Source organism: Eschrichtius robustus, chromosome 10, assembly GCF_028021215.1.
Source record: "Eschrichtius robustus isolate mEscRob2 chromosome 10, mEscRob2.pri, whole genome shotgun sequence".
Taxonomy (NCBI): domain Eukaryota; kingdom Metazoa; phylum Chordata; class Mammalia; order Artiodactyla; family Eschrichtiidae; genus Eschrichtius; species Eschrichtius robustus.
This window is the reverse complement of record NC_090833.1, coordinates 37,072,702-37,100,467: the sequence shown is the minus strand read 5'-3', so window position 1 is coordinate 37,100,467 and position 27,766 is coordinate 37,072,702. Positions and strand designations below refer to the sequence as shown.

General features: G+C 47.3%; 3 protein-coding genes across 5 annotated transcripts; 1 reads left to right on the top strand and 2 right to left on the bottom strand.

The window, feature by feature from the left end:
• Nucleotides 1-7,701: 7,701 nt before the first annotated feature.
• Nucleotides 7,702-8,650, bottom strand: SIT1 (signaling threshold regulating transmembrane adaptor 1). Its single transcript, XM_068553560.1, has 5 exons — nt 8,578-8,650; nt 8,321-8,456; nt 8,176-8,234; nt 8,027-8,088; nt 7,702-7,935 (listed from the first exon to the last, which is right to left on the bottom strand). The coding sequence occupies exons 1-5, from the start codon at nt 8,648-8,650 to the stop codon at nt 7,702-7,704; spliced, it is 564 nt and encodes a 187-aa protein (XP_068409661.1).
• Nucleotides 8,651-13,017: 4,367 nt separating this feature from the next.
• Nucleotides 13,018-16,765, top strand: CCDC107 (coiled-coil domain containing 107). 2 transcript variants are annotated; one of them, XM_068553221.1, is made up of 6 exons: nt 13,018-13,206; nt 13,296-13,453; nt 15,176-15,236; nt 15,326-15,416; nt 15,513-15,625; nt 15,709-16,765. In XM_068553221.1, the coding sequence occupies exons 1-6, from the start codon at nt 13,101-13,103 to the stop codon at nt 15,954-15,956; spliced, it is 777 nt and encodes a 258-aa protein (XP_068409322.1). In that variant the 5' UTR covers nt 13,018-13,100; the 3' UTR covers nt 15,957-16,765. The 2 variants fall into 2 exon arrangements, with proteins under 2 accessions (XP_068409322.1, XP_068409320.1); XM_068553219.1 differs by having other exon boundaries at nt 15,173-15,236; nt 15,709-16,764.
• ARHGEF39 (Rho guanine nucleotide exchange factor 39) lies at nt 16,376-19,930 on the bottom strand. Of its 2 annotated transcripts, none has more exons than XM_068553217.1 (9): nt 19,728-19,930; nt 19,422-19,516; nt 19,034-19,154; nt 18,654-18,772; nt 17,979-18,049; nt 17,600-17,728; nt 17,207-17,436; nt 16,865-16,953; nt 16,376-16,682 (listed from the first exon to the last, which is right to left on the bottom strand). In XM_068553217.1, the coding sequence occupies exons 1-9, from the start codon at nt 19,863-19,865 to the stop codon at nt 16,667-16,669; spliced, it is 1,008 nt and encodes a 335-aa protein (XP_068409318.1). In that variant the 5' UTR covers nt 19,866-19,930; the 3' UTR covers nt 16,376-16,666. The 2 variants fall into 2 exon arrangements, with proteins under 2 accessions (XP_068409318.1, XP_068409319.1); XM_068553218.1 differs by having other exon boundaries at nt 16,376-16,679.
• Nucleotides 19,931-27,766: the final 7,836 nt, after the last annotated feature.

Genomic DNA, 27,766 nt, shown 5'->3' with positions numbered 1-27,766 from the left:
TTTTGATAATATATCAGCAAAAAAAAAAAACTTTATAATTTCTCAGATAATCATAACAATTCATTCTTTTGTCTTACTGCATTTGATAAAACTTTCAAGATATGTTAAACAATAAGGATAATAACAGGCTACATTTCTGTCTACATTTTTATTTTAATCAAGTGATTTTAGTGTTTCACTATTAAGAACAGTATTTGCTATTTAGTAAAAAGTCTGTTATATTTAAGCAGTATTCTTTTTTACTTAGAGTTTTTATTAGGAATGGTATTAAGTTATGCTGGCTCTATATATTAAATATGGGAGCCTTTCTTCTTTTTCTATGACGAGTTTAAATGTCATGGAAATTACCCTTATTGAATGTTAGATAAAGCTCAGCTGTGGCACCAATTGAACGCAGTCTTTTCCAAAAGTAGATCCCTAATCACCTTTCTATTCTTGTTTTTTCTAAGATCAGTTGAGCTATTCAAACTTTCCTCTTTCTTTTGGGTCAATTTTGGTAATTTATATTTTTCCTGAAATGTATCCATTTCCTCTAAATTTTCAAATTGGTTGCTGAGTAATTTTAAGTTGCACTTTTTAATAATTCTTTAATTCTCTCTTCTAACTGTAATAATGTTTTCTTTCTCGTAACTAATGTTTTCTATTATTTTTACTCTCTCTTTTTTTCCTCCTCACTTGGGCTTGCAAGAAGTTTTTCTATTTTATTAGCCCTTTTAAAGAACTTTAAAAAAAATTTATGCTTCTTAGTATTTTTGTTTGTTTTCCATTAACTTTTGTTGGTTTTCCATTCATTCATGTCAGCTTTTGTTATTTCCTGATTACTTTTGGTTTCTTTCCTTGCTATTTTTCTAATTTTTTGAAATAACTATTCCCTTTATTTTTCCTCTCTTTTTAAAAGCTTGCTTTCTTTATGGTATTTCAGGGATATAATATATGATACAGGGTAATTGAGAGGGTTTCTGGTATTGCGCTATTTTTTCACTCAGCATTTAAATTTTGTGAACACAGTAATTTTGTTATTTTTTAAAACCAGCTTTACTGTATTGCAATTTATATATATTAAATTTTTTTACATACATTAAATTTTATCAATTTTAAATCTACAGTCCTATGAGTTTTGCTAAATGTATTTGGTCATGTAACCACCACCACAGTCAAGATACAGATTCCCAGCACCCCAAAATTTCTCTCCTACCGCTTTATAAGCAGTCCTCACACCAATTTCAGCCTGAAACTTAAATTCCTTTTGTTGGATATCAGCATTACCACTGCTTTCTGTTTATCTGCCTAGTATCCCTTATCCCACATCTTTATTTTGAAAGTTTCTTCATCACTTTAAGTGTGTTTCTTTTAAATAATATGGACCAGAATTTGATTTATAACAGAGTCTGACAGACTTTTAATGGAAGAATTCAGTCCACTCATGTTTACTGTAATGAGTGATGTATTTGATTTGTTATTTCCATCTTACTTGTTTTTAAATTTCTTAACGTTGTTGTGAACTCTTCTTTTCTTTACCTCTGCTGGATTGAATGAATGGCCGTTTGTCCCATTTCCCCCCTTGTTATTTGGAGTTTATCATTCTACTAACAGCTACTATCCTTTGCCTTGCTCTCTACATAGGCACACATGACTCTCCTAGTGTGTGAACCCAGAAGAGTTATTTCCATCCTGCTCGATTTATCTTCTACTTCCTCTACACCCCAATAAGATACGGTCTTCAGATGATTTTCACTACCCCTCCCTCTCTCTTTCATCCTCCCAACCCCTCCCCACTTAAGTACTAGAACACTTACCTTCCCCTTATCTCCACTACCTGATTCCAGAGTTTTATTGAGATAATTTAGTCATTATTAGAATTTCCCTCACAGTGTGTTCCATCTGTTCCAAGAGTCCTTATTTAGCATTTTTATTACACGTTATAAATACATAGAGATATAGATATAAATATGTAGATCATGGTTCGTTGCTCCCCACTGCTTTCTTTCCTCTTCTCTTCATCTTCCCCTATCTTGAAGTCTCTGTTCTGATTCATTTGTTGTTTCATTAGAGTCTTCTCTTAAAAGTATTTCTCAGATGAGCTACTGAGTGATTATTGCAAATCTTCAAATATCTTTCTTTCTTTCTTGGCTGGTTCTGGGTTGCAGGCCTTTTCTCTCATTAACTCGAACTCAGTTTTACTGTCTTTTAACTTCCACGGTAGCAGATAAGAAGAAAGAACTTTCATTCTCCCTGGATATGTGTAAGATTTCCCATATCCTTAGAGCTTAGGAATTTTAACCTGTATGTGGCTAAGTGTGTGGTTTTTTTCTTCTAGTTTTTTTTTTTTTTTTTTTTTCTTCTTCTAGTTTTATTGAGATATAATTGACATACAGCACTCATAAGTTTAAGGTGCACAGCATAAAGATTTGATTTACATACATCATGAAGTGATTATTACAATAAGTTTAGTGAACATCCATCATCTCATATGGATATAAAATTAAAGAAATAGAAAAAAAATGTTTTTCCTGTAACGAGGACTCAGGATTACTCTCTTCACAACTTTCATATATAACATACAGCAGTGTCAGTTATATTTATCATGTTGTACATGACATCCCTAGTATTTATCTTAACTGGAAGTTTGTGCCTTTCGACTGCCTTCATAAGTGTGTGTCTTTTCCTATCAATCCAGTCTGTAACTTGAGTCTTTCTTCAGCTCAGGGAAATTTCATCTGTTATTGAACTATGACCACTCCTCTCCTGTTCCTTTTTCTCCAGGAACTCATAGAATTTGTAGTTAAGTCTCCTGGGTCTGTTCCAATTTCCATCTTTCACCACATGATTTGCATCGCATATTTTTGTTACATGTTTTGAGATATTTCATCTATTTGATTTTCTAGACCTGTTTTTGAGTTTTATCAGTGACTATCCTCTCCTTTGATTTATCTATGGACATTTTTAGTTCTGATATCACATTTTCATGTTCAGGGAAATCTTTTGTATTTGAGCTTCACACATTATCTCCTCCAGGCTCTCATTTTTTCAGTCAGAGGTTCATCTGTTTCCTCCAGCTGGTCTCTCTGCCCTCTGGTTTGTTTGCATTCTCCCAGCCTCAAGGGCTGAGAAAGTCAATCCACCGTGAGTTTTTTGGAGAGTCAGGGAAACTCAGTAAAGCCATTCATTGTTCTTGGGAAGCAGGCTGTTTCTGGGACTTGCTGCCTTCCTGAAGGTCTTTGCTCTTGGCTCTGAGACTGTTCTCCAGAAACTTGTCTGCAGGGAATTCTCTCAGCCAGGAGTTCAGCAGAGCCCACGTAAAGCTCATCACCTAGGGACTTCCCTGGTGGTGCAGTGGTTAAGAATCTGCCTGCCAATGCAGGGGACACGGGTTCCAGCCCTGGTCAGGGAAGATCCCACATGCCACGGAGCAACTAAGCCCGAGCGCCACAACTACTGAGCCTGCGCTCTAGAGCCCGTGCTCCGCTACAAGAGAAGCCACTGCAACGAAAAGCCCACGCACAGCAAGGAAGAGTAGTCCCCACTGCCTCAACTAGAGAAAGCCCGCGTGCAGCAATGAAGACCCAACGCAGCCAAAAATAAATTAATTAATTAAAAAAAAAAAAAAGTTCATCACCTATAGCTGGGAGCTGTCGGGGGCTGTGGAAGCTTCTGTAGGGTTGCCACATGCCCAGAATCCCCTCGCTCTGGGTAGTCTAAGTATTATTGACAGATACAGTGATATTCACCAAAAGACTTAAAAACAGAAGCCATTAATAGTAGGTGCCTCTGGGAACTACAACCTTTTACTTTGCTTTTTCCCCCTCTTCTAGGATTTCTCAACTTTGGCACTTTTAACTTTTGCGGCCAGAAATTCTTTGTTGAGATTGGCTGATCTGTGTGTTTAGCGGCATCCCTGGCCTCTACCCACTATAGACCAATAGCACTCCCTCTCCAATTGTGACAGCCAAAAATGCCTCCGGATATTGCCAAATAAACCCTGGAGGGTACGGTCACTTCTGGTTGAGAACCACTGTTGTATACCCTTCAGATTTATTTGATTTTTTTTTATCATGTGCTCACACTATTCCTGTAATTAAACATTTAACTGAGGTTATGAGACAGAGGAGGAAATACAAAGCTGTTGTGAGGAAGCAGAAGCATGAAGTAGAGAATATACATTAAGGGATGCTGATGCAAATTAGCAAAGTGGGAAGAAACTGGGAAATAAATAAAAGAGGCAGAGACAGAGAATCTGAGTCACAGCACTGGAGGAGCAGGAGTGTGAAGACCCACATCCTCCTGTCCCCAAGGTCCCCAGTGATGCCAAGATCTGAGATCCAATAACAGTCTGCACAGGCCCAGTCAGATCATAGCCACTGTTCTGGGATTCCCATTCCATCCAGTCTCTTAATTACCCCAGGTTTCCTTACAATAAACACCCCTTAAGCTAAGCTAAATGAGTGTATTCCTTATCAACAAAGTCCCTGTAGATTTAGTGCCCAATAAAGAGGTGGGTCCCCACTGTTGCTGCCAGTATTATATTCACTTCTTAGCACCACACTTTAAGAGAGATTCTGGTCAAGTGAAACAATGGGAAGGATGAGTAGGCTGCAAATACGGTCTATAAAAGAACTGTAAAAGGAACTTTAGAAAGCTCTTCCTGGGAAGAAGGGGGGAAAAAAGGCTTAGGCCATCCAGCAAGGCTGGCTTCCAATTCCTCCAGGGCTGTCATGTACAGGAGGAAGAAGACTGATTGTATGCCTATAGCTTAGGAGGCAGAATTGGTGACAAAAGTAACATGCAAGCAGATTCTGCTCCCCCCCCCCAAAAAAAAAGTCTCAATAAGAAAGACTGGAAAGCAGCATTTGGTAAGGTAGTGAGCTCTGACTCTCTGGGAGTGTTTAAGAAGAAGCTCATAGTGTGGTTCCTGCAGTGGGTATAAGTTTGGGTCAGATCTGTCAGCCTCCTTCCAGCTATACAATTCTGTAGAAATGTGAAAGCTTGGCAAGAGGCTAGGTTAACTCACATAGTATGCAGAAATCTCTTAGAGTCAAATGGCATGATAGCACATTCAAGTACTAAATCAGAGGGGGGTGGCTGGTGGAGGAGTTGAGCAATAAGAGGTTTAGCATCTTCAGGTGGCCTTGGTCAGCTGGTCTTTCCCCACAGAATTAGTCAGAACTTGTGGTTGGAAGAGTTAGAAAATCTAACTTAGTCTGACTTAAGCAAAAAAGGAACTGTATTAGCTTACATAAACGAAAAGTTCAGTAGGCCGGTCTAGCTCTGGGCATGGCTGGATTCAAGGTTTCAAATGAAGTCATCAAGACTTGGTCTCTTTCCATGTCCCAGCTTTGTTTCCCTCCTTTGTAGCCAAAACCAGCTTGTAAGTCTAGAGTTATCTTGACAGTGCAGAGCAAGGCCAACGTTGGAGGGGCCTTGGCTGAAGGGCCTTCGAGGCCCTTCCCCACCTATAAGTAATTCCTTAAGAACTTCCTATCATTGAGCCTTTGACGACCCAAAGACCCTGCCTCTTTGCATCTTGAGCCTTGAGCGTAACCCTATCCTCCCAGCCGGAATCGCAGGAAGAGGGGGAACGCTGGGCCACACCCCCACCCCCGCGGGCCCTGGTGGCTTCCCCTAAGGATCCGCCCCTGGGAATTTGCCGAGGACAGGGCTCTCCTTCTGGCTGGAAACAGACACCAGTGAGGGAAGGGAGGCTGCCAGGGAAAGCACCTGGAGCTGTGGAAGGGGCGAGAACTACCAGGCATTTCGTGAGACGAGTTGATCGGCTAGCGAGATGTGGCAAGGGTGTCTGAGGCGGATCTGGCTGCCCCGACTTATTTCCTAGACTCAGGGATCAATTAGTAAGTTGCCGCAGTCCTGGCGTTCAGTCCTGAGGGCCTAGGCTAGGGCACGAGCCTCGGTGATAGGCGAGATAAGACGGTAAGAAAAATTCAAGGGTTGTAGGGGAGGGGGAAGGCAGAGGGTCCAGGCTTCGGGGACTGGAAGGAGAACAAAGTTCAAATAGCACCCAGCTTCAGACAGAGTGAGTCCGCTAGGTTCCGCGAACGGGGAAGGCGGCGGCTCTGAGAGCTACAAGCCCAGAGCTTCGCGAAGTCCCGGGAGTCATTCGGGGGGGCAGCCCCGCACGGTCGGGACTACATCTCCCAGCACGCTGTGGGCAGGGCAACATTACGCCTGCGCAGAGGTGGTGGCGAGGCCGCGTCGCACCAGGCGGGGTGCTCTGGGCTTGGTCCGGGCGCCGCGGAACCCCGCGGGGAGAGGGAGATCGGGGAGCGGAGGTCGGCTTCCTGCCTTGGCTGCGTTTGAGACCTCGGCTGCGGCTCCCGGCTCGTCCCAGGAGGTTGGCGGGACCCCAACCCTTGCTTCTTCCAAGGTCAGGGCGTCACGTCTCCTAGGCCGCGGACACTTTGAGCCGTCTTCAGCACAGCAGCCCTCAGAACCCCACATCCAGCTGCCCGCGGTTCCCCGCATCCGGTGCCCGCCCCCAAAGCCACCTTCCCTCCCACACAACCCCAGCTGCCTGCCGTTAACCGCGACGGGGGCCTCTTCTGGGGAGGCCCAGGTTGGGGTCCTCAGAGATCCAGGAACCCTGGGGCATTTGGGTTATTGTGTGTGTGTGGAGAGGCGGGTCCCCCTTCTCATTGGGACCACCAGGCTCAGGGTTCCTTCTCTGTGGTTTTCTCTGGGACTCTAAGTAGGAAGGAGAGAAGTTTGGAAGTAAAAGCCTCAGCTTCCCCCCTTTTTTTTTTTTTCAAATCTCAGTAAGGTCTGTCAAGAGATCTACAGAGGCTGTAGGGGAAAATGGCCCAGACCTCAGGCTGTGGGTGATGGCCCTGGGGAAGGTAGGTCAGAGGGTGGGAAACTTGCAGACCGCAGGTGAGGGGAGTGGGGAGGCTCTGTGTGCAAATCCTGGGGATGTTCCAGCAGGAGCTGGGCTCCGGCCTCCACCCTAGCACCCACCCCTGCATCACTGATGCTGCGGCCCTTCTTGGCCCCTCTTTCCCAGGTAGACGCTCCCAGAAGTGCTCTGTGCAGAGTGCAGAGGTCACCGCCCCACCATGTGGGGCCTGTTGCAGGTGTGTGGCTTTCTAGGTGAAATCTAAACACTTTTTCAGAAGTTTTATTTAAAAACTTGGGCACATAACAGAGATGGCAGGATGGAGACTGGTATTCTGCCAGGGTTCTCAAGTCAGAGACCAGGCTTGGGTTTCTCAGGTCACTGAGTTCCAGGACCCTTCCAGCCTGTGGGCTCCTGAGGAGGATGCCCATCTGTGTCCTCTCAGACTCTTACCCCCTCCCCCCCTGCCCACTTCTTGTGCGTGAGGAGACACTGAGGTGTCAGGGGTAGACTAAGAGGAAGCCAGAGGGGAGGATCTGGTTAAGCTCCGGAAGGAGGAGTGAGGACCTGGGAGTTTGGGGTTTGAGAGGAATAGATAGAGGGAAAAAACCGGTGGAGAGGGGGCCACTGCCTTTGCTTCCTCCACCCTCAAGAGACGGGGGGCCTGCCATTCCTCTGAGATGTCTCCCTCACAGCTCAGATAGGAAGTTCGGGGAGCATAACTCCTGTGACTGAGCAATGGCAGCCTGTCTTCAGGGGGTGGTTGGGAAACAGTCATGCCCCAGACAGGGTAGCAGTAACCCCGGCAACAGAGGAGGCGGGGGAGTTGTATGCCCCACTGTGCCAGGCCCTCTGTCTCAGCTGGGTGCAGGCTGGCTGTTGGCGTAGGCCTGGTCTGGAAAGGAAGCCCGGGCTCTGCGGGTCTGGGCACACACTGAGGCGTAGAGCTCCGGCTCGGGGCTCGAGGCCTGGGGCTTTGGCTCAGGGTCCAGCACCACCTCCGAGTACTTGATGGGGCTTCCAGGGCTGGGGATCCGGCCCTGAGGAGGCCGCAGCTGCAGGCTGGTATAGCACATCACCTCCTCTGCAGCCTGGAGATGCAAGGCTGTTAGAAGTTCACTGGACCCTTGAAAAATTCCCCACTACCTTCCCTCCCCTCTTCTTCAGTCACAACTGACTCACCCTGGCAGGGCCTCCAGGTGTTGGATCCTGTTGGTCTGGCCCCGGTTCTTGAGACAGCCGTCCTAGGACAGGGAACAGGAATCTGGTCACTTCTTGTTCCTCCCCCTGCACCCTGGCCACCGTGCCCCTACCCTCTGAAAGCTTCCTACCTGTCTGCAGATAATGCAGGTTCCCGTACAGAGGGACCTCTTCCGCAGACTCTCCAGGCCTGCAACACAGAGTTTAGGGGATGAGAGGGTACTTGTTGGTAAGGGGGAACTCTCGATCAACCCATCTCTGCTGCCCCCGACTCACTGTCCCTGTCCCGGATGGCTCCTGCTCCAGCCACTAGTCCACTGGAATAAGTGCACAGCCAGTGAGATGAGAAGCAGCAGCGTCACAACCCCTAAGAGGGCCCATAGTCCCCAGGCCTTGGTCACGGAGGGGATTCCTGTAGATGTGAGAGGATGGGGGTGGGGGGGTGTTACTGCCCAGCCTAACCCTCCAGGTCCCAGCAGGTGGGACATGGAGCCACGTGACCCCTCCCCCTGCCCCTGCCCCGCCCAGCTCACCAGGCACTAGCAGATCCGTGCAGTTGTCACTTCTGCTCAGACCTGATGGTGTGGAAGCCGAATTTGCAGGCATCCTGCCCTGAGCCAAGGGGTCAGCCTGATTTATGGCCCAACACAGCTGCGGCAGCCCCCTTTACTCCCACCCCTCCCTGGGCCTGGCCCCCACGGCTCAGCACCTCCAATACCGGTGGTGGCAAAGTTACTGGTTTCCGGGGAGGAAGGGGGCGGGGAGGGATGAGTGAAAGAACAAAGACACCACCCTGTGCCTGCACCTGCACCACCCAGCAGCTCCTGGGCTTCCGCCCCCACCCCCATCCCTCCCCTGTACCCTGTAGCAACTTCGGCCAGAGAAGAGGCAGGCCTGAGTTTACTGAGCCACTGGGCAGGTGAGCTCATGAAGACCCCAAGGCAGGCAGAAGTGGCATGAGGCGGGAGTGACAAGACAAGGAAGCCAGGCCTTAGGACGGAGATTGCTTTCTGCCACAGGCTGTATGCCTTTTCTCTCCAGCTCTGAGTCCCATGACAGAGAACAGAGAACGTATTCCTCAGTGAGCATGTTTTGAAGTGAAATGTGATGAGGAGGCCCCCTGGTACTTACAGTCCCACTACCCCCGAAGGCTGACCCGAGGGGCATGTGTTAAGGTGACCTTTGTCGTTGTTATTATTATTGGTCTAATAGTTTGGGGGGTAGAGGAAGCTTGATTCCCTCCCCCTGGTCCACTTCATCCAAACTGTCCCTAGGAACTGTCAAGCTCAAAAGTTAGCTGATTCAGATCCTTCATAGTTCTTAACATGTACACCCTCAAATGTTTTACATCAAACATTGAAAAGGGTTTACTTCCCCAGATCTTGATTTTTCAATGTCCTTCACCAATAAAGGCAGTCAGGGTGTCATGGAGAAATGGTTGGCTCTGGGTCCACTCTCAGGAAAGAAGGAGAATGAAAGCTCATGTCTGACAGCAGTGATGTACTTGAAAACTAGTTAGGACCCAGAAGGATGCAGAGGCAGGGTGAAGGGCTCTACTGGCACATTGCAGCACACTTTGGACCTCAAAAAGGAGGATATTGGGTTATACACATTGGATGGAGGAAAAGAATTCATGAACCCAAGGGTACCTTTAAAAACACAGGAGCGGGAGTCAGGGAAGGAAAGGTCTTCTTTAGAGAAGAGGCCAGCTGTGAAGTGTAGTTGTGCAGAATTAGAGAACCACCATCTGCTACCCACAATGCCATCACTGAGCCAGCAAGAATCCTCACTGGTGGTCAAAGCCTTTGTTAAGGAACAGGGTACCAGAGACAGACCACTTGTGATGATGACAGGGAAAGGGACCTTTATCATGGAGACATTCACAGACACCTCTTGAACCAAGTGCCCAAAGTGATGTTCTGTGTCCCTAATGGGATGCAGTGGGAGGAACTCTACATTGCCCATGTGATGTCCTGGACAAAAATGTTCAATGGGAATCAAATTATGAAGAAACAATTAGGCAAATCTAGAATGGGGGACACTCCACCAGACAAGTGACCTTAAGCTTTCCTAAAAGTCAATATCATGAAAGACAGAGACGGGGAGGGACAGGAGCAGTGTTCTAGATTGAAGATGAGTGGGGGCTGATGGATGTTTTCATTGCCTTGGTGATGCTCGTGCTTTCATGCATTATACCTATGTCAGCAATCATGAAATTGTGCACCTTTGTTTGTACTTTATTGTTTGTCATTTATACCTCAATAGATGTATTTTTAAAAAGAGTCAGAATTTTTTTCTAGGTTCAAAAAGCCTGAAGCTACATAACAGTGTATGAACATTGACTGAGATTTATATTTGGAAAATAAATTTAAAGATGGCTTTAAAAAAAAAAAAAAGTTAGCTGAATGAGAGAAACCTCTGCCCCAGATCTGTCCTGGGAAACAGCCCTGTGTTTGCACTTGTTCGCTTCAGGGAGCAGCAGAGTACCTGCCCTGCCCAGAAACAGCCCAACCACATGGGAGGCTGTTGATGTGGGAAGAGGGATTTTAAGTTCCAAATATAAACCTTAGACCGGAGGTCAGAGATCTGTTTTGTCTGGCCCATACAATGTTTTTTAAAAATTTAAAATCATTGCAGTGATGTGCCAAGGATGGGGATGGCAGGAGAGATCCTGCCCCTCCAGGCAATAAGAGGGTATTGTCTGTAGAGAATTTAAAAACAAAACTGACTAAAAATCAGTCTCCTTTTTATTATCACCAAGTTTCAGCAATTCTAAAAAATGTCAGTGATAAAATATTCCTTTCTCAAAAATATTTTGTAGCTCTACATTCTGAATTGTTGTAGTTACTGATGAGTTTTAATACTACTATATAAGCTTCAAATTAGCACATTTATATTACTTATCCTTTAGAAGTTTTCTAATCTACGACTTCCCTGGCCGTCCAGTGGTTAAGACTCCATGCTTCCACCGCAGGGGATGAGGGTTCCATCCCTGGTCAGGGGAATTAAGATCCTTCGTGCGGTGTGGCGCGGCCAGGAAAAAAAAAAAGAAACAAAACTATTTTAATCTACATGGAAGTTAATCTGTAGAACGCCCAGTTATACAACTGGCTCCTGACACAAACAGGTTCATCTACATGTGTTTATAGCCAGAATTAGTTCTTAACAATTTGGAGTTGTTCTTTGGTTTGGGCACAATTTCTGTCTCCTATGGTATTACACAGTCCTGCATTTAACCAGTAGATTTACAATGAACAATGGTAGCACAGTGATTAAAAAGTCAAATAAATTGACGTTGAGTTACTTTAATTCTGTCATTCTAGGTGACCACGTAGTTTTTATTTGTATTGAAAATTTCTGGAATTTACTGACAAATGGAATTTTTATGAATCTTTGCCAAACATCCTTATGTTTAAGACTTTCTTTTCCTATTTGTATGTCTGTTGCTTCATGTGAAAGAAACTTTTTTGAAATGAAAATTAGTAAAAGACATTCTTTAATCAACTACGTGGAGATTGACAAATCTAGCTATATTCTCTATTAAATAGGAATATGCAAAAATTACTTTTGACGAATTTGAAGAAGCTAACTTTAAAAAAGAAATTAGAGTTATCCATTACTCAGACAGGTTAAATGTAGGTGTAAATTTTTTGCCCCTTTCTCAAAAAATACAGTAATGTAACTAAGAAATATTAACCCATTACCCTTTCTTGTTCTGTAATGTATATTTAATTTTAACTATTTTTTTATATTGTCAAGTTTGTATCTACAGAGTTCAATAAAAGAAATAATTCACTGTTTGAATTTCTGGCCCTTATTATTATTATTAGTTTCTTTTCTGGACCCTATTATTTGTTTCATTTCCTGATTATTACTGAAAATAATTTTGTCATATAGAAGAGGAGACTTTTTAAAAATCTCTCAGGTGTCAAATATGCGAAGTCTGCCACTGATTCCTCGTCAACATTTAAAAACTGGAGATTTCCAAATTTTGAAATCCCTATTTGTTGATCTATTGGAAAAAAATCAGAAGAGCTGGCGATATTGGGCCCAAATTCCCTAAAGGCAACAATCAGCTGGGGCCCATTTATCCTATTACACCTGGCCTGAAACACTTATTTACATTGATTATGTCAATTGGCTTAGAGTCGAGGTTTGGACTACTCTGCTCTGCAGCCCAGGCTGCCTTTGGGTGGTCGGCTAGTCAAATAGGGGAGGCAGGATTCTAGCCCAGGCAGAGATCAAATTTTATCGTGTTACCATGCTACACAATAAATGGTGGCTATTACAGTCACTTGCCAGATGGAAAGGGCGGGGAAGAGGAAGCCGTTGCACTAAATGATATAGTGATGTATTAGGCCACAGGCAGAACAAGTAGTTCAGGGGTGTAGCTTGCTACTTTCTAAAAGGTACAAAAGCAGCCGCGCTGAGAATGAGCCCCGTGTGGTTGGTGCGCGCGGAGGCGCACTGCCTGCGTAACTATAGAAGTAGACGGATGACACCCCCAGCAACACGCCGCTCAGCTCCCCCACCAACTGCGGGATCGCTTCTTAGCGGGCTTATCCGTGAGAAGCAGGAAAGGTCTACGTGCATGCGCACGTGGCACTCTCTGCCCGAGGTCCGGGGACTTTCCCCTAGGCGCAAGTAAGGAACTAGTCCCCCGTTCGTAGCCTAGGAAACAGGCCTTCAGCACGAGCTTACGCCACAAGAGGCGCGCTCTAACCTTTTATAGCTCCACGGGGAAATTTATTTCTCGGTTAGGGTGAGGAAATTGGTGGCGTGGCAAATAAAAACCACTTCCAGTTATAATCTTCTAAGACTGTACGCTTCTAGAGACATTCTGGCTAACAGAATACCTATACAGAAGTAAGAAATGAACTAATTTCTTAAATGAACTAAGCTGGACCCACAGTGCTATGCAAATACGGCCTGACCCCGCCCACACACTAGGTGGGCGTGACCTTCCTGGGAAGCCCGGAGCTGAACGGGCTCGGGAGCGCTCGGGTGCGTCCGACCTACGCCGGCGCCGTCCCGGTTCTCGCGGTGTCGGCCTGCAATGGCGAGCGTGGTGGCGCTCGTGGGTTCACTGGGGCTGCTTCTTGTGTCTGTGCTGCCCGAGGTGCTCGGAGACCGCCCCAGCCCCGACCGCCGGGCACACTCAGGTACCAGCGAGGGCAGCTGGAGGGAGGCTGGGACTGCCCACAGGCCCCCAGGCCCCAGCTGTACTGACCGCTTCTGCCCTCCTCCTCAGGGGACGCCGCCCAGGTCGGCCCTGGGGCCACGGAAACCCGGCGGCGGCCGCCGCCGCCGCCCAAGAACCAGCACGAGCGGGCCTGGGCCGGGGCGCTGCCCTTGGGGGCGCTGTACACCGCAGCCGCCGTGGCTTTTGTGCTGTACAAGTACTTACAGGTGCGGGACGACCAGGGGTGGGGATGCCCCGAGCTTGAATCTCCCACGGGGGCGCTATGGTACCAAGAAGAAGACACATTTTCCCGTCAGTCTGTAAAATGACAAGAGTTCCTTGGCTTTCTAAGATTATGGGGTTATTTTGAGCATTCAGCGTGGTAGTGGCTGTGAAGGACCCTTGGTAAATTGTAAATAAATAATGATCATCACATTTAATCCTCCCAACAATCCAGTGAAGAGGTTTAGTCACTTGCTCAAGACCACCCAGAGCTAGTAACTGGTGGAGCTGGGATTTGAACCCAGCAAATGTCCATACTACAGTAAGTGCAGTTCCTGGTGAGATTCCAGCCTTGGCACGAGCAGTTGATTACTGTAGCCAAAGTGCTTTTGGAGTTCGAGGTAACAAGCAGTCTCAAGTTCTCCTTGGGAAGGAGGCCCTGCAATGTGAACTGACAGTATATTGTGGTTGATTGAAACTGTTGAAATAGAAAGTAGTACCTCCCAGGGCTCTCCCTTAAGCCCTGGCCCTATCACTTACTTGCATTGGAAAATAGAGGGCTGAGCCAATTTGGAAATGATATGAAACTAGGAGGGATGGCTAATCGTGATCCAAAATAGACTTGACAGGCTAGAATGAGGGACTGAATTTAATGATGAAATTTTACAAGGAGAGATAATAAATTCTATTCTTGGACCCAAGTATAGTCTGAAAGAAACATTATTTGGCAGCAGTTTATTAGTTGACAAAGTTCAGTTGTGTGATGTGATAACCCACTTCCCAAATCAATGCTAGGAACGAGGTATTGTGCTTTATCTTCTGATCAGAACACTCCTGGAGAATTTTACTCTCTTGAGGGCACTGTTTTAAGAGCAGTACATGCTCTTAAAACAAACCAGAGTAAAGCAACCAAAGAAAACCGTGTCAAATGAGCACTGACTGCAAAAGACTGGCACTATTAAACCAGAGAAGACAGGGGGTATGACCAATTTCTTCAAATTCCTGAGGGGCTATCACATTGAAAAGATTTGATTTTGGAAGGCTCTGATCAGTACCATGAAAAGAAGATACACGCAGGACAGTTTCTGGCTTTGTGTATAAACTAACAACCAGAACGTTATCAAACTGATGACAGCTGCTCCTTCCTGGAGGTGTTTCAGTTGACTAAACAACCACATGTGGGGCATACTGACATGTTGCTTCCTGTCCTGGGTGAGGAGCTGGACTAGATGTGATTGTGATTCTCTGAGGTAAAACCCCGTTAGCTTTGTCTACCTGAAATTGTCCTCCTCCTCTTTCTGGCTTTGGAGACTGAGGTTATTTATTTACTTTTTTTTTTTATAAATTTATTTATTTTATTTTGGCTGCATTGGGTCTTCGTTACTGCACATGGGCTTTCTCTGGTTGCGGCAAGCGGGGGCTGCTCTTTGTTGTGGTGCGCGGGCTTCTCACTGTGGTGGCTTCTTGTTGCAGAGCACAGGCTCTAGGTGCCCAGCCTTCAGTAGTTGTGGCACGTGGGCTCAGTAGTTGTGGCTCACGGGCTCCAGAGTGCAGGCTCAGTAGTTGTGGCGCACGGGCTTAGTTGCTCCGTGGCATGTGGGATCTTCCCGGACCAGGGCTCGAACCCGTGTCCCCTGCACTGGCAGGCGGATTCCTAACCACTGCACCACCAGGGAAGCCCCAGGACTGAGCTTATTGAGAACCTCGTTGCCCTTTTTCCACAGCAGGGGAAAGATGAGGCTACTTTTCTCCAAGAGGAGGCAGGCAAGAAGGATTCACTGCAGTCAGGTGGGTTTTGCAGAAGTCTGTACTTGGGGGGGATTAAGGGACAGCAGAAGGTAGGTAACCATTGCTCTCCTTTTCTCCCTTACCCCCAGAGCAACAGCTGGCCCAGCTGACACAACAGCTGGCCCAGACAGAACAACACCTGAACAGTCTGAAGGCCCAGCTGGAGCCCCTTTTTGAGCGGTAAGGAGAGCAATGACCCTGTGGCCAGGGGAACTTGTGGTAGGTGGGAGAGGTGGGCACAGAGATCGGGCAGCCTCTGAGTGGACATATCTGCAGTGTGACTACCCTGGCTGGAGCCCAGCAGGAGCTTTTGCATATGAAGCTACAGGCCATCCACCAGCTGCTACAAGAGAGCAAACCAAACAAGGGTGTGGAGGTTCCAGAACCAGGTACAGGGCTGGGAGGTGAGAGGCTGGTGGAGGTAGAGACAAAGCCTCTGAAACTGGAACGTGCTTGATCTTCCTCTTCACAGAGGCCAGCACACCCTTTCCTGAGGACTTATGTATAGAGGAGGACGAGGAAGAGGCTGGTGACAGTCAGGCCTGGGAGGAGCCCCTAAACTGGAGCACAGGGACGAGGAAGCTAGCTACTCCCAGGGAAATGGAGCAGGGGCTAAGGAGAAGATGCCGGAAGGCTGCAGCAAAGGGCCCCAGTCACCGCCCCCACCGGGAAGGAGGGACAACAGCTGACAGTTTAGTAAAACAGAGTCTGTTTTTGTGACTGGATGCTCCTGTGTGCTTTTTCCATTCCAGCTGGACGGACACACACACACACACACACACACACCCATACACACACACACACACACACACACCCATACACACACACACCCACACACCCATACACACACACACACACACACACACACACACACACACACACACACACACACACACACACACACACACACACACACACACACACACACACACACACACCCATACTAGGTGCCTGAAAACAACTGGGCCTTCTTGAAAAGCTTCCCTTATTAGGACATAAAGAGGCTGTCTTCCAGTGCAGGAGCTGAGAAGACAGAGGGAGCTCCAGTCCTTCTCTTTGTATTCCTGAGGCCACCGCCATGCCAGCCTTCAGGGCACAAAAATCCCTTTTCTCATATTGCATAGCTGAGATAAAAAGGCTTCTCCAAAAAAGAAAAAACTTTACTAAAATCCTGTGGGAAAATAAAATATAGAAACTACATACAACATAAAAATAGCTGGTTCAGCTGAGGTTCAGTTGGGTCAGGTTTAGTGTCCTGATTCTTAAGAGCTGGTCAAATGACATGGCGTGTCTCGGTCTCACGCAAACACAGAATGACCCTTCTCAAACCATGAAGAGTCTGTGTTTTGTTAGTACTGAAGAAGATTCCTTTGTACTTCCGACTCTGACCTCTCCCTGAGGTATCCTGGACTCGAATTTGTAAGATTCCTCTAGTTCTTCTGGCTGCTGTGGAGAGAAGACAGTTCAGGCACTGGCATGAGCACGCTATTCTGACAAAACCACCCAGGGTGTTGGATGGGGGAGTGGGGTGAGGTGGGGGTGAGCTCCAGACGTGAGAGAGGCTCCAGACTGCTGCCTCCAGCTCGTGGGCCTCACCACAGCACTCTTCCTGAGGGACAGTAACTTACCTGCTGGCCAAAGTCAGACTGTGGTGCCAGTGCGACAGCTCCTCCTGGTCTGTGGACATAAGCAGTAGCTTCTCGTGGGGAAAGGACAGCTAGGGAGAGACCACCTCTTAGCACATGGCTCAGAAAGGTCCAGCCTTAAGCTAAAGGCCCTGCTGTTTCCATTGAGGTAATTTAGGGCTGAAGTGAGAACCAGCTATGAACCCCAAGCCCTACTATGCTCTCAATGTAGGTGGCTCAGTTCCTGTGAGGGAGGCCCAGGCCTAGGAGATGAATGGTGTACAGGCACTTGAGGTATATTTTGGGCCTCTCCTACCTCACCTAGGGCTCTCGCCTGTTACTTACGCTGAGCAGTCCACCACAGGGGCCTCCTGAGTGGCCAAAGACCCTGTGGAGTTGACACTCGGCCATAGGGTAGAGGGCCTGGCAAGCAAAGGTGCCACTCTGCAGCAGATGCAATGGAGGTCGAGGCTTGGCCATGAGGAGTGCATCAGAGAAGAGGAAGAACATTCGGGGCCGAGGCTCCCCTCGGGGAGGCACCACCAGCAGCCAACCCTGGCGTAGGAACCAGCGACCTGGGGGATGGGAGAGCTGTTATTCTGATGCAGCTTCAGGACCATGATGCACGGAATAGAAGGAAAGGGAGGCTGAGGAAATGGGGGGTATGTGCTGGCAAAAGAGAGGATGGGGGGGTGGGAAAAGGGCAGTTTGAGGATTGAGGGGAAGCACACAGACTACCTGAGACAAGCCCCTTTGCCTGCCGTCCACTGAGCAGAGCCTGGACACGCTGGAGGTGCTGGTCATTCTTCTGTTTCTGACTGATGGTGTGGACTCTCTGGGCAGTCTCACTTATCCGCCGGGCAGCCCCTGCAATTATATTCCATGCCCCACTCCCAGCACAACTTTGACTTTGGGTGAATGGTGGTGGTGAAAGACAAGCTATTCCAGAGAGGACCAGGGTCAGAGTCTAACTTCTTGAAGAGTACGCAGGGCAATAGGAACATTGTATACAAGTCATTGGAAGACAGGGGCATATCAGACATTGTTGGAGGTCAGAACCAGAAATGATACAAGAGAAGCAGTCTCCAAGGACTGCTGTGGAGGAGCAAAAACATACTTGTGAGCTGTTCATGGTCAGGGCTGTTGGGACCTGTGTTTTCAGCCAAAGCAATGGCAAGATTCTCATACCTGGAATTAGACAGTTGGAAGTTATGAGGGGAAGTAGAGCTGGGCAGTTTCCTCTGCCTGACACACAGATCACCCCCTATACAAACTTCAGTTGCAAAGCCAGGAAAGACCTGCTTGTGGCTATTTTATCCCCCTCTTTCATCTGAGACTCAGAACCTGGGTTCACACCACATGGCCCTCTTCCATTCCACATTGAAGAGTCAGAGGGGCAGACTGACCCAGGTTCAGGAGGCCAGATCCCAAGGTGAAAGTTAATCAACTTAAGGAGGATGCTACAGACAACTGACTAAGTTCTTAACTCATCCACAGGGACAAATTCTAAGCTAGGCGAGCCTTTCATCTCCAGAAACCCTGTTGCTATCCTTATTACAGGCCCCTCACTTCAGTGTATTGTGTTCCACAATCCCAGCTAAGGGCCTGAGGCTGCACAGCCCGGGTACTCCAGTGGGTTCACATTTACTCTTGCAAAAAGTTTTTGGGAGCAATTTGTCACAGGAGAGACACAGTGGGACAGATCCCATGGAATCCCACAAAGCTGAGAGCAGCAATCATACAGACTCAGAATTCTAAGAGAAGTTGGCTGAGTCAGGGTGAGTTCACTCACTGCTGGAGCCTCTGCAGAGGCAGAGGGAGAAGGTCCTGGAGCTGAAGGCCCCCAAACTCAGGGCGACCTTCCTGAAGTCGCACAAACCTCCGGAAACGTTTGTTCTTCTTTAATTGCTCCTAGAGTGACGGGGAAAGGGTTGGCAGCAGGGAGAGAAGCCTCTCCTACTACTGTACTCTTCGGTGTACACATCCCCAGCCCTCAGGAAGCTGTGTGCTCCAGAGAGAACCCCGTCTCCCTACAGGGAACTTAGTACAGAGCTGGGCACCCACAGAGCTCTATAAATGCAGGAGCAGTGTGAATGAAGTTTGGGTCTCCAGGTGAAGAGGCAATGTATGGAGGAAGAGGGGAAGGAGGACTTGAGGTCATCTTCAGGTTACCTGCAGGGTGGTCCGGGACCTCTCAGCGTTGGCAGCAAATTGGGTGTAGAGCTCCAGGTGGGGGCAGAAGCCCTCCAGCCCCTGTCCCCAGCGCCCTCCTTCGAGGTAGGGAAGCAGCTCTCTGCGCAGGTCAGGACAATAAAAGAGCAGCCCAAGAACTACTCAAGCACCACCTCTTTTAATTCTCCTACCCCTGCCCCGGAGGTAGCGCTATTACCCCATTTTACGGGTGGAGAACTGGGGCAGAGTAAGGCACTGGGCCAAGACCACAAGTGAGGTAACTGGCAGACTCCGAATGTGAACCGGGGTCGCTCCGACTCTGAGCTCCGTGCACTGCCACAGGCCAGAGCTCTCCCTCCTTCTCCTTTCCCACGCCCCTTCTACTCACTGGCTGGCGCCGTAAATGAGCTCCCAGGGCCCAAACAGGGCCTGGCGCTCTGGTGGTCGCAGGGTGCCCTTGGCTCTCAGAATCCCCACGAAGTACTGCGGAAGGAGAGAATACCGGTATGCAGTCCGCAGAAACATGAAGCCAGTGCCAAGGCGCCGCTAGAAACTCTGTAAGTCGGCCTGAGCTCCCTACGTGCAGGCGTCCAGGTCAGGACCCACGATACCCCAGTCAGGGTCACCGACCTCGTAGGGGCCCTCCCACACCCTGGGGTTCCCGCCCCTACGGGAGGGTGTGCGGGCCCCGCACCGTGGCCACCAGCCCCAGCTGTTCCTGGTAGCGCCGCTCGGTCTCCAGCAGCTCCCGGGCAGTGCAGGCGCGTTTCCGCTCCCAACGGGCACGCTGCTCTTGCACCGGGCACCGTGCGCTGGGGCCCGGGCTCTCCATGCCGGACTGGGGAGTCGACACTTCCAGCCGCAACCCGCCGGAGATTCAAATTCCAACGGCTCCGGGGGCGGGGCCGTGGGGGCGGGGCCTTGGAGAGGAGCGCGCCCTCTGGCGCCTGGAGGCTGCGCTCAGGACGGAGCATGCGCAGCTGCCAGCTGAACCGCATCAGGTCACCGCCAGGGCGGCGCTGCCGGTGTGCGGCGCCTTCCGGGGCAGGGCAGGTTGGGGCAAGCGGGTGGCCCTCCTTTGAGTAGCACTAAGTTGGGGCAGCAGCGTGGACTTTGAGTCAGGAGAGTTGGGGGTTTAGACACTGGCAGGGTCGCAGTGTCCCACCTGTAGAATTCAGATTCTGTCCTGGGCCCATGCCAAACACCGGGGTCCAGTTGTCCCCAGTGCTTTCATGACTAGGAATCCTCACGGGTCACCAGGTTTTGAATATTTTGGCCCCCGGAAAAGTTGATAGGTTTTAAGTCACTAACTCGCTTTCTCTTTCCATACTGATCCAAAACCTGATAGCCAGTTAGCTTCCGGTCAGCAAGTGTCAATAACTAACATGGTGGGTCGGAATTGCTGTAATTCTGGCCAAAAGCTTAGAGTTGATGAGTCTGTGTTACCTAGTCAGAGATAAAATGTACCAGATTTTCTTTACTTAGTTAGGTCTTTTTGAAAACTGGCAATAGCCCTGGAGGGTAAATTAGCAGTGCCATTTTGTCAGTATGCATGAGATATCTTAAAATGTGCCTACTCTTCTAACCCAGCAATTCCACTTCTAGGAATGCATCCTAAAAAATAGATATGTGGACAACAATATATGTACTAGGATGGGTGGCAAGATGTTGTAACAACAGAAAACTGGAAATCACTTAAATGCCCAATGGTAGAGAATTGGCTGGGAAAATTATGGTACAGCCATTAGAAGAATAATATGAAAGCATTAATGATGTAAAAAAGCTATCAATATGGGAAAACACATAGTATATTGCCGAGAGAAAAAAAGCAGGCCATAAAACTGTGTACAATATGATCTTATTTAGGTAGTATAACATATCTATGACTGGAAGGATAAACAATCAAAAGGTGATTGTGGCTTTTATCTCTGGGTGATGGGATCAAAGATAATTCATTCAACAAATATTTATTAAGCACCTAATCTGTTCCAGGCACTGGACCACTGAGGGGGTAAATGGGATAAATAGGGTGATTTTTTAAATTCCCTTATACTTTTCTGCTTTTCCCAACTTTTCTGCTTGAGCATGCATGCATTACTTTGTAATTAGAAAAAAAAGTGCTATTAAAAAGCAAAATGTTAGAAACTTTAGACCCTATTCCTACCACTGAGGACTCCTAAGAATCTGGGCCCGAAGCCAAGAGCCAGGGTAGTGTCAGGATTCTGAGGTCGCCTCTAGCTCTCTGACATTCTAAGTATTCTGAGGATGGAGAAATGCTGGACTTAGATCAGGGAAAAACTTGAAGGGTTCGATGGAGGCAAGAGAGAGTTTGGGTCAGACTGTACCTTGGACGGGTCACAGGAGAACTGGTGATACCACATAGGTGAAGGACTGGTTACACTGTCTCAGGTGAATGTGGGACAGTCCAAAGTAAGAGCTCAAGGGTGGAAGGGGGCAGATAATCTCATGATAATTGGTATCACCATGAGCCCAGATAATGGGAACAGAGCACACTCCCAGGGCGCAGTCAGTGATGGGTGTGTTTGGGCATCCTGCCAGTGTGCGAATGTGCTTTAGGTGGATGGAAGAGGAGAGGGGAATAGAGCCTGCTGTGAGCTCAGGTTGGGAAATCACTCAGCTTTTGAGGAAGAAGAGGGCAGAGCTGAGTAAGACACAGTGAGGACCCTCGGAGACAACTGATTCCCTGGGGACCAAGTGTCCCACAGAGCAAGTCAGGCACACCATGCTCTGCCCGCCCCTCTCCCCTAAAGCCAAAGGAAAGAGGGCCCAGGGAAGACGGTTAAGAATCCGCCTGCCAATGCCGGGGACACGGGTTCAAGCCCTGGTCTGGGAAGATCCCACATGCCGCGGAGCAACTAAGCCCATGTGCCACAACTACTGAGCCTGTGCTCTAGAGCCCGCGAGCCACAACTACTGAAGCCCGCGCGCCTAGAGCCCGTGCTCCGCAACAAGAGAAGCCACCGCAATAAGAAGCCCTCGTATCGCAGCGAAGAGTAGCCCCCGCTCAATGCGATTAGAGAAAGCCCGCGCACAGCAGCAAAGACCCAACGCAGCCATAAATAAATAAATAAATTTTAAAAAATAAATTAAAAAAAATTTGGGGGGGGGTGGAAGTCCCTGGCAGTCCAGTGGTTAGGACTCGGCGCTTTCACTGCTGGGGGTCCAGGTTCAGTCCCTGGTCAGGGAACTAAGATCCCTCAATCCCCGTAGCTCGGCCAAAAAAAATTTTTTTTTTCTCTGTCCTTTAATTACCCTCAACCTCTGCTTTCAACTCACTGGCTGCTGGAGAAGCCCTAGGGATGCTTTGAACAATAATTACCAGTCATTCTACAAAAGTTAAATGCCTCTAACTCACCAGGTCTTATGCTAGGCATGGAGATGAAATGGGGGACAAGAGAAATGTGACCCCTGCCCTTATGAATGCTTTTAATCCAGCATGACACACATGGTAAGGAGTCACCATAAAGTGAGATACACGTTACAAAGGAAATACAGGCTTCTATGCATGCAGGAGTGAAGGGACTGACCCTAGCCTAGGAGTCAGGGAGGCTTCTCAGAGGAAGGGACATGTGAACTGAAGGATGCCAGGAGGATAAACAAAACAAAACCTGGCTAGGCAGGGCCGGCAATGTGGGTGCGGTGGACAGAGAGACAAATAGCATGGACAAAGGCTTGGAGATAAAACACACATGCACACGCATGCAGTGCATTCAAGGAACTGCTAGAAGTTTAGTAAGACTAGAGCACAGATTGCAAAGGAAAGTGTGATGAGAAAGGAGACTGGAGAGGTAGACACAGGCCAAACCATAGAGGGAATTTATATCAGTAAGACTGTGTCACAAGTAATCGTAAATCAAAGTGGCTAAACAATAAGATAATTTATTGGCTCATGCAACTGAAAAGTCCAGATACGGGGTGGGGGTGGGGGGGGGGGACTTGGGTTAGCTTAATCCAGCAGCTCAGTCAAATCACCAAGGACTGCTTTCTACCATTCCGCTCTGCCTTCCATGGTTTTATCTTCATCTTAAGGCTGGCTTCCATTGGGGTTACAAGGTGGCTGCCCACAGTTCCAGAGGCTGTGTGTTTCCTTATCCGTGTCTGGACAAAGTGAAAGTGAGTTCCGTCAGTTATCAGATACTTGCGACAGAGAGCTTCACTCTGACTGGACCCACCTAGGTTGCAAACCCATCAAGGAGAACAGGGCAATTGCAGCCTTCTGAAGGCCATGTCAAGTAGTACTATGGACTTTATCCTAAGGGCAATGGGAAACATTCAAGGGTCTTAAATAGGGAGTGAGATTATATGTGCATTTTAGAGAGATCACCCTGGCTAGCTGGACTCATCAAGACCCATTAGGAGGCAGGTGCAGTTACCCAGGTAAGAGGTGATGGAAGTGTGAACTAGGATGAAAAATGAGGATGAAAAATTTAGAAGGTAGAATCCATAGTGCTTGATGACTTAATGTCAGACGTGAAGGAAAAGATGAAAGATGGCACCAGGTTTCTGGCTCAGACCACTTGGTGGAGTATGGAAGAAGAGGTATGGGGACAAATAAATTCCGCTAGAGGCCTGTTGAATTTGAGATACTTGTGGGACATCCAAGTGGGGATATCCATTTGGCAGGTGGTTATAGATCTGACATGGGGGAGAGTCCAACCTGGGGATACTTGGCTGTCATCAAGTATAGAAGCCATGGGAGTAGATGAAACTGCCTACAAAGGACATGAAGAGGGATATGGGCAGAAGCCATGAGGGTCCCCAACACAAGCTCATTCCTTCTCATCCCGTGCACCCACTTCAGTTCCAAAGTGGCTGATGGTGTAGTGGGCTAAATGGTGGCCCCCGTAAAGATGTGTCCATGTCCTAACCCCTAGGACCTGTGAATGTGACCTTATTTGGAAAAAGGGTCTTTGCAGATGTAGTTAAATTAAGAATCTTAAGATCATCCTGGATTATCCTGGTGGGCCCTAAATCCAATGATAAGTGTTCCTATAAGAGACATCCAGTAGAAGACATAAGGACAAGAGAAGAAGGCCATGTGGAGTCAGAAGCAGAGACTGAAGTTATGCAGCCACAAGCCAAGGAATGCCTAGAGCCACCAGAAGCTAGAAGAGGCCTTAGAGCCTTCAGAAGGAACAGGGCCCTGCCAACACCTTAATTTCAGACTTCTAGCCTCCAGAACTGTGAAAGAATAAATCTCTGTTGTTTTATGCCACCCAGTTTGTGTTAATTTGTTACAGCAGTCCTAGGAAAATAATACTGATGGTGAGCTGGGCCAGAACTACAGGTAAGTCCCCAGGGCCCCAGAAGGGCTGTGATTTGTCTTTGCTTCCAATCCATGTCTGGGGAATAGGAGGCTCTTTTTCCTCCTACTTCACCAGCAAATAGCTCCCTCCTCTGCAGCCCTGGGATAAGCAGAGACATGGCCCTCGATGTCTTAAGACACAGACCCTAATGACCAAAAACTTGGCCTTAAACAACCACAGAGAGGTCGTGTGTTAGCCTGGGGTGGGGGGAGGGGGGTGTCCTAGTCAATCAGTCCTGAGTACACTCTGTCCCAACCTGGGGAGACTCAGGAAACAAAACTCTGGGAGCTCAAACCTGTTTTAGGGTTTGGCAGACTCCCAGTTGCAAAAGCACGATCTTGGGTCAGAGTCCACATTCCCCACCCAGACCAGAGACACAGTCACACACAGAGACAGAGAGCTCAAGAAAGAGACAGCACAATGGAGAATGGCACTTGGGAAATTAGGGAGCTGTAACACAGAGAGAGCTGTACCTAGATGCAATCTGGACTCTGAAATACTGAGAAAAAGCAGCGGAGATGGAGGGGAGACATGTGGACACATAGAAGTGCCAAGGAGAATTGTACAAGGAGACCCTGATGGAGATCTAAAAAGGAAAAAGGTGGAAACATTCAAAACGTTTGGAAAGAGGGAATATGAAATAAAACTAAGATTGGTGTTGGAGAAAGTTCTAGACATACAGACTCCAGACTTCAGTTAGCATGGTGTTTCTGTCCTCCATGCTTCCCATGACCTCCTCCACCTCAACTAGATTAGTCGTTACCACATTCTGTCTTGTCCAGGCCCATCCAATTTAGATAGTACCATGTACTTTCCATGTGTCTGGGTCCAACCAAGGTTCTGACAACACAGCTGACCAAGACAGTGAGCTGACCATCAGGAGTGCACACTGGATCCAGATTGCCATGGATGACTCTTAATTTAGCTCCAGAAATGGCAACCTAGATCGTTAGGCTGACTACCTCCTAAGAAGACTGCTTGTTCAGCCATACAAGTTTTGGCATACAGTATGACAGTCACTCTGACAAGGCAGACAGTTTGGGGTGCTGTAGAAATGTGATGTCCTGCTCCTGGAACAATTGTGGTTTGACACACACAGGCCATTGACAATGGGCTCCCTGAGGGCAGGGAAGGCTTTTAGTTTGGTTTTTCTCAAGCCCTGTCTCGGTGATCTGCAGAGAGAAAAATGATCAATAATAAAAGACTACTGAACAAAAGACAGACTCAATCAATCAAATACTGGACCCTGCCCTTATGGACCTCAAGGCTATTAAAGCAGATGTAATGTCATAAATCACCTTAATATGAATTGGATGCTAGACAAGGTTTTTAGTGAGGGCAAAGAACTGTGGTGGTTCAGAGGCACCAGAAATCTCTTCCTGTGGTGTAGAGTTGGTCAAGCAAGACCTCCTAGAAGAGATGGCCTTGGAGCTGAGTCTTTTTTTTTTAATTATTTAATTTTTATTTTATATTGGAGTATAGTTGAGTTACAATGTTGTGTTGGTTTCAGGGGTACAGCAAAGTGACTCAGTTATACATATACATATATCCATTCTTTTTCAGATTCTTTTCCCATATAGGGTATTACAGAATATTGAGTAGAGTTCCCTGTGCTATATAGTAGGTCCTTGTTGGTTATCTATTTTATATATAGTAGTGTGTATAGGTTAATCCCAAACTCCTAATTTACCCCTCACTTTCACCTTCCCCTTTGTAACCAGAAATTTGTTTTCTAGTCTGTGAGTCTGTTTCTGTTTTGTAAATAAGTTCGTTAGTATCATTTTTTTTTTAATTCCACATATAAGTGATATCATATGATATTTGTCTTTCTCCATCTGACTTACTTCACTTACTATGATAATCTCTAGGTCTATCCATGTTGCTGCAAATGGCATTATTTCATTCCTTTTTAATGGCTGAGTAATATTCCACTGTATATATGGACCACATCTTCTTTATCCATTCCTCTGTCGAAGGACATTTAGGTTGCTTCCATGTCTTGGCTATTGTAAATAGTGCTGCAATGAACACTGGGGTGCATGTATCTTTTCAAATTATGGTTTTCTCCAGATATATGCCCAGGAGTGGGATTGCTGGATCATATAGTAGTTCTATTTTTAGTTTTCTAAGGAACCTCCATACTGTTCTCCATAGTGGTTGTTATGAGCTGAGTCTTGAATAATAGAAGGGATTTAGACAGAGGAGATAGTAAAACTGTTTAACATGTTAGTGGGTGCATTCGTGCACAAGTACTGACCTATCAGAGTGGAAACTGGTTGGGGCATTCAAGTGGTGTCCTGGAGCCCCTGCTGTGTCAAGCATTACTTCTTTAGTGAGTTCATAAGGTCAGGACGGTCCCTAGGGAGGAGTGGGGTAGCAGGAGCACCCTGGAGTTAGGGGCTAGTTACAAACCAGATTATAAATATTTCAATATATTTAATTAACCTATACAACCATACTGGTGTATGTACCTACTGAATGTTAGCCCCAGATAAGAATCTCCTGAGATGGCCTTACTCTCTTCTGGTTTGTTGAAGCCATAGGGGCCTTATTAGAATGTGAGCTGTAGAACAGCAGAGGCTGTTCTCCAGTTCAATGCTGCATCCCTAGGGTCTAGAACAGTGCCTGGAGGACTGGAGGAAGCTTACCAAATGTTAAGTGAATAGGCAGACTGGGAATCCCAGCCCATTGTTGGGGTCCTCTCACTATTCATCTCCTTGCACCCACTTTCCCCCTCCAATCTGTGCTCCACACTACCCTTCAACATAACCTAGAATGAGATTTGGATTCTGTCATTCTTCTGCTCAAAATATTTGGTGCCTCCCTTTTGCCCAGAATGCCATTTTCCCCATTTTTTTAAAAACCAATTGAACTGCTACTTCTTTAAGCCCTGATCAAATTTTGCCTACTTCTGTATTACTTTCTGAGGCAGAATTCATCTCTCTCCCCCAAATATTATGATAATTTTTGCCCTCACTCACAAGAGAGCAAGCTCCTCAGGACAGGGACTGTGTCTTATTCATTTCCATACATCTAGTCCATTAGCCCAGTGCCTGACATACGGTAGATGCTAAATAAAGAGAAGAGTGAAAGGCATTCCCAGCAGTGAGAACTAAATGAACAAAGGTGGTCAAAGGTTTGGGTAAAAAATGAATAGTTTAATTTGGCTAGGGTATGAGGGAGAGTAGTAGGAGAAAAGATGGAAAAGGCTCTTTGGTAAGATTTTGAAGGGACTTGGAAGTCAACTAGAGGGAGAAGATGGGCAGATAGAAGATACTTTGGTAGAGTGTGGAAAGCCAATGAAGGTTTTTGAGCAAAGGTGTAATATGATGAATAATACGTTCAGTTTAAACCTATCAGATGACTCTCTCATAAGTATATACAGTTTTCCATTCATTCTCAAATT

Bases quoted from the DNA above. Each gene is read 5' to 3' on its own strand.
- SIT1 (XM_068553560.1), bottom strand. From the start codon at position 8,650: ATGCCTGCAAATTCGGCTTCCACACCATCAGGTCTGAGCAGAAGTGAC. The intron at 8,457-8,577 runs GTGAGCTGGGCG...TCACATCTACAG, and splicing joins CACGGATCTGCTAGTGCCTG to GAATCCCCTCCGTGACCAAG. The intron at 8,235-8,320 runs GTGAGTCGGGGG...TCTGTGTTGCAG, and splicing joins AGCCATCCGGGACAGGGACA to GCCTGGAGAGTCTGCGGAAG.
- CCDC107 (XM_068553219.1), top strand. From the start codon at position 13,101: ATGGCGAGCGTGGTGGCGCTCGTGGGTTCACTGGGGCTGCTTCTTGTG. The intron at 13,454-15,172 runs GTGCGGGACGAC...CTTTTTCCACAG, and splicing joins TGCTGTACAAGTACTTACAG to CAGGGGAAAGATGAGGCTAC. The intron at 15,626-15,708 runs GTACAGGGCTGG...TCCTCTTCACAG, and splicing joins TGTGGAGGTTCCAGAACCAG to AGGCCAGCACACCCTTTCCT.
- ARHGEF39 (XM_068553217.1), bottom strand. From the start codon at position 19,865: ATGGAGAGCCCGGGCCCCAGCGCACGGTGCCCGGTGCAAGAGCAGCGT. The intron at 19,517-19,727 runs GTGCGGGGCCCG...CTCCTTCCGCAG, and splicing joins AGCTGGGGCTGGTGGCCACG to TACTTCGTGGGGATTCTGAG. The intron at 18,050-18,653 runs GTGAGTGAACTC...GTCTAATTCCAG, and splicing joins CCTCTGCAGAGGCTCCAGCA to GTATGAGAATCTTGCCATTG.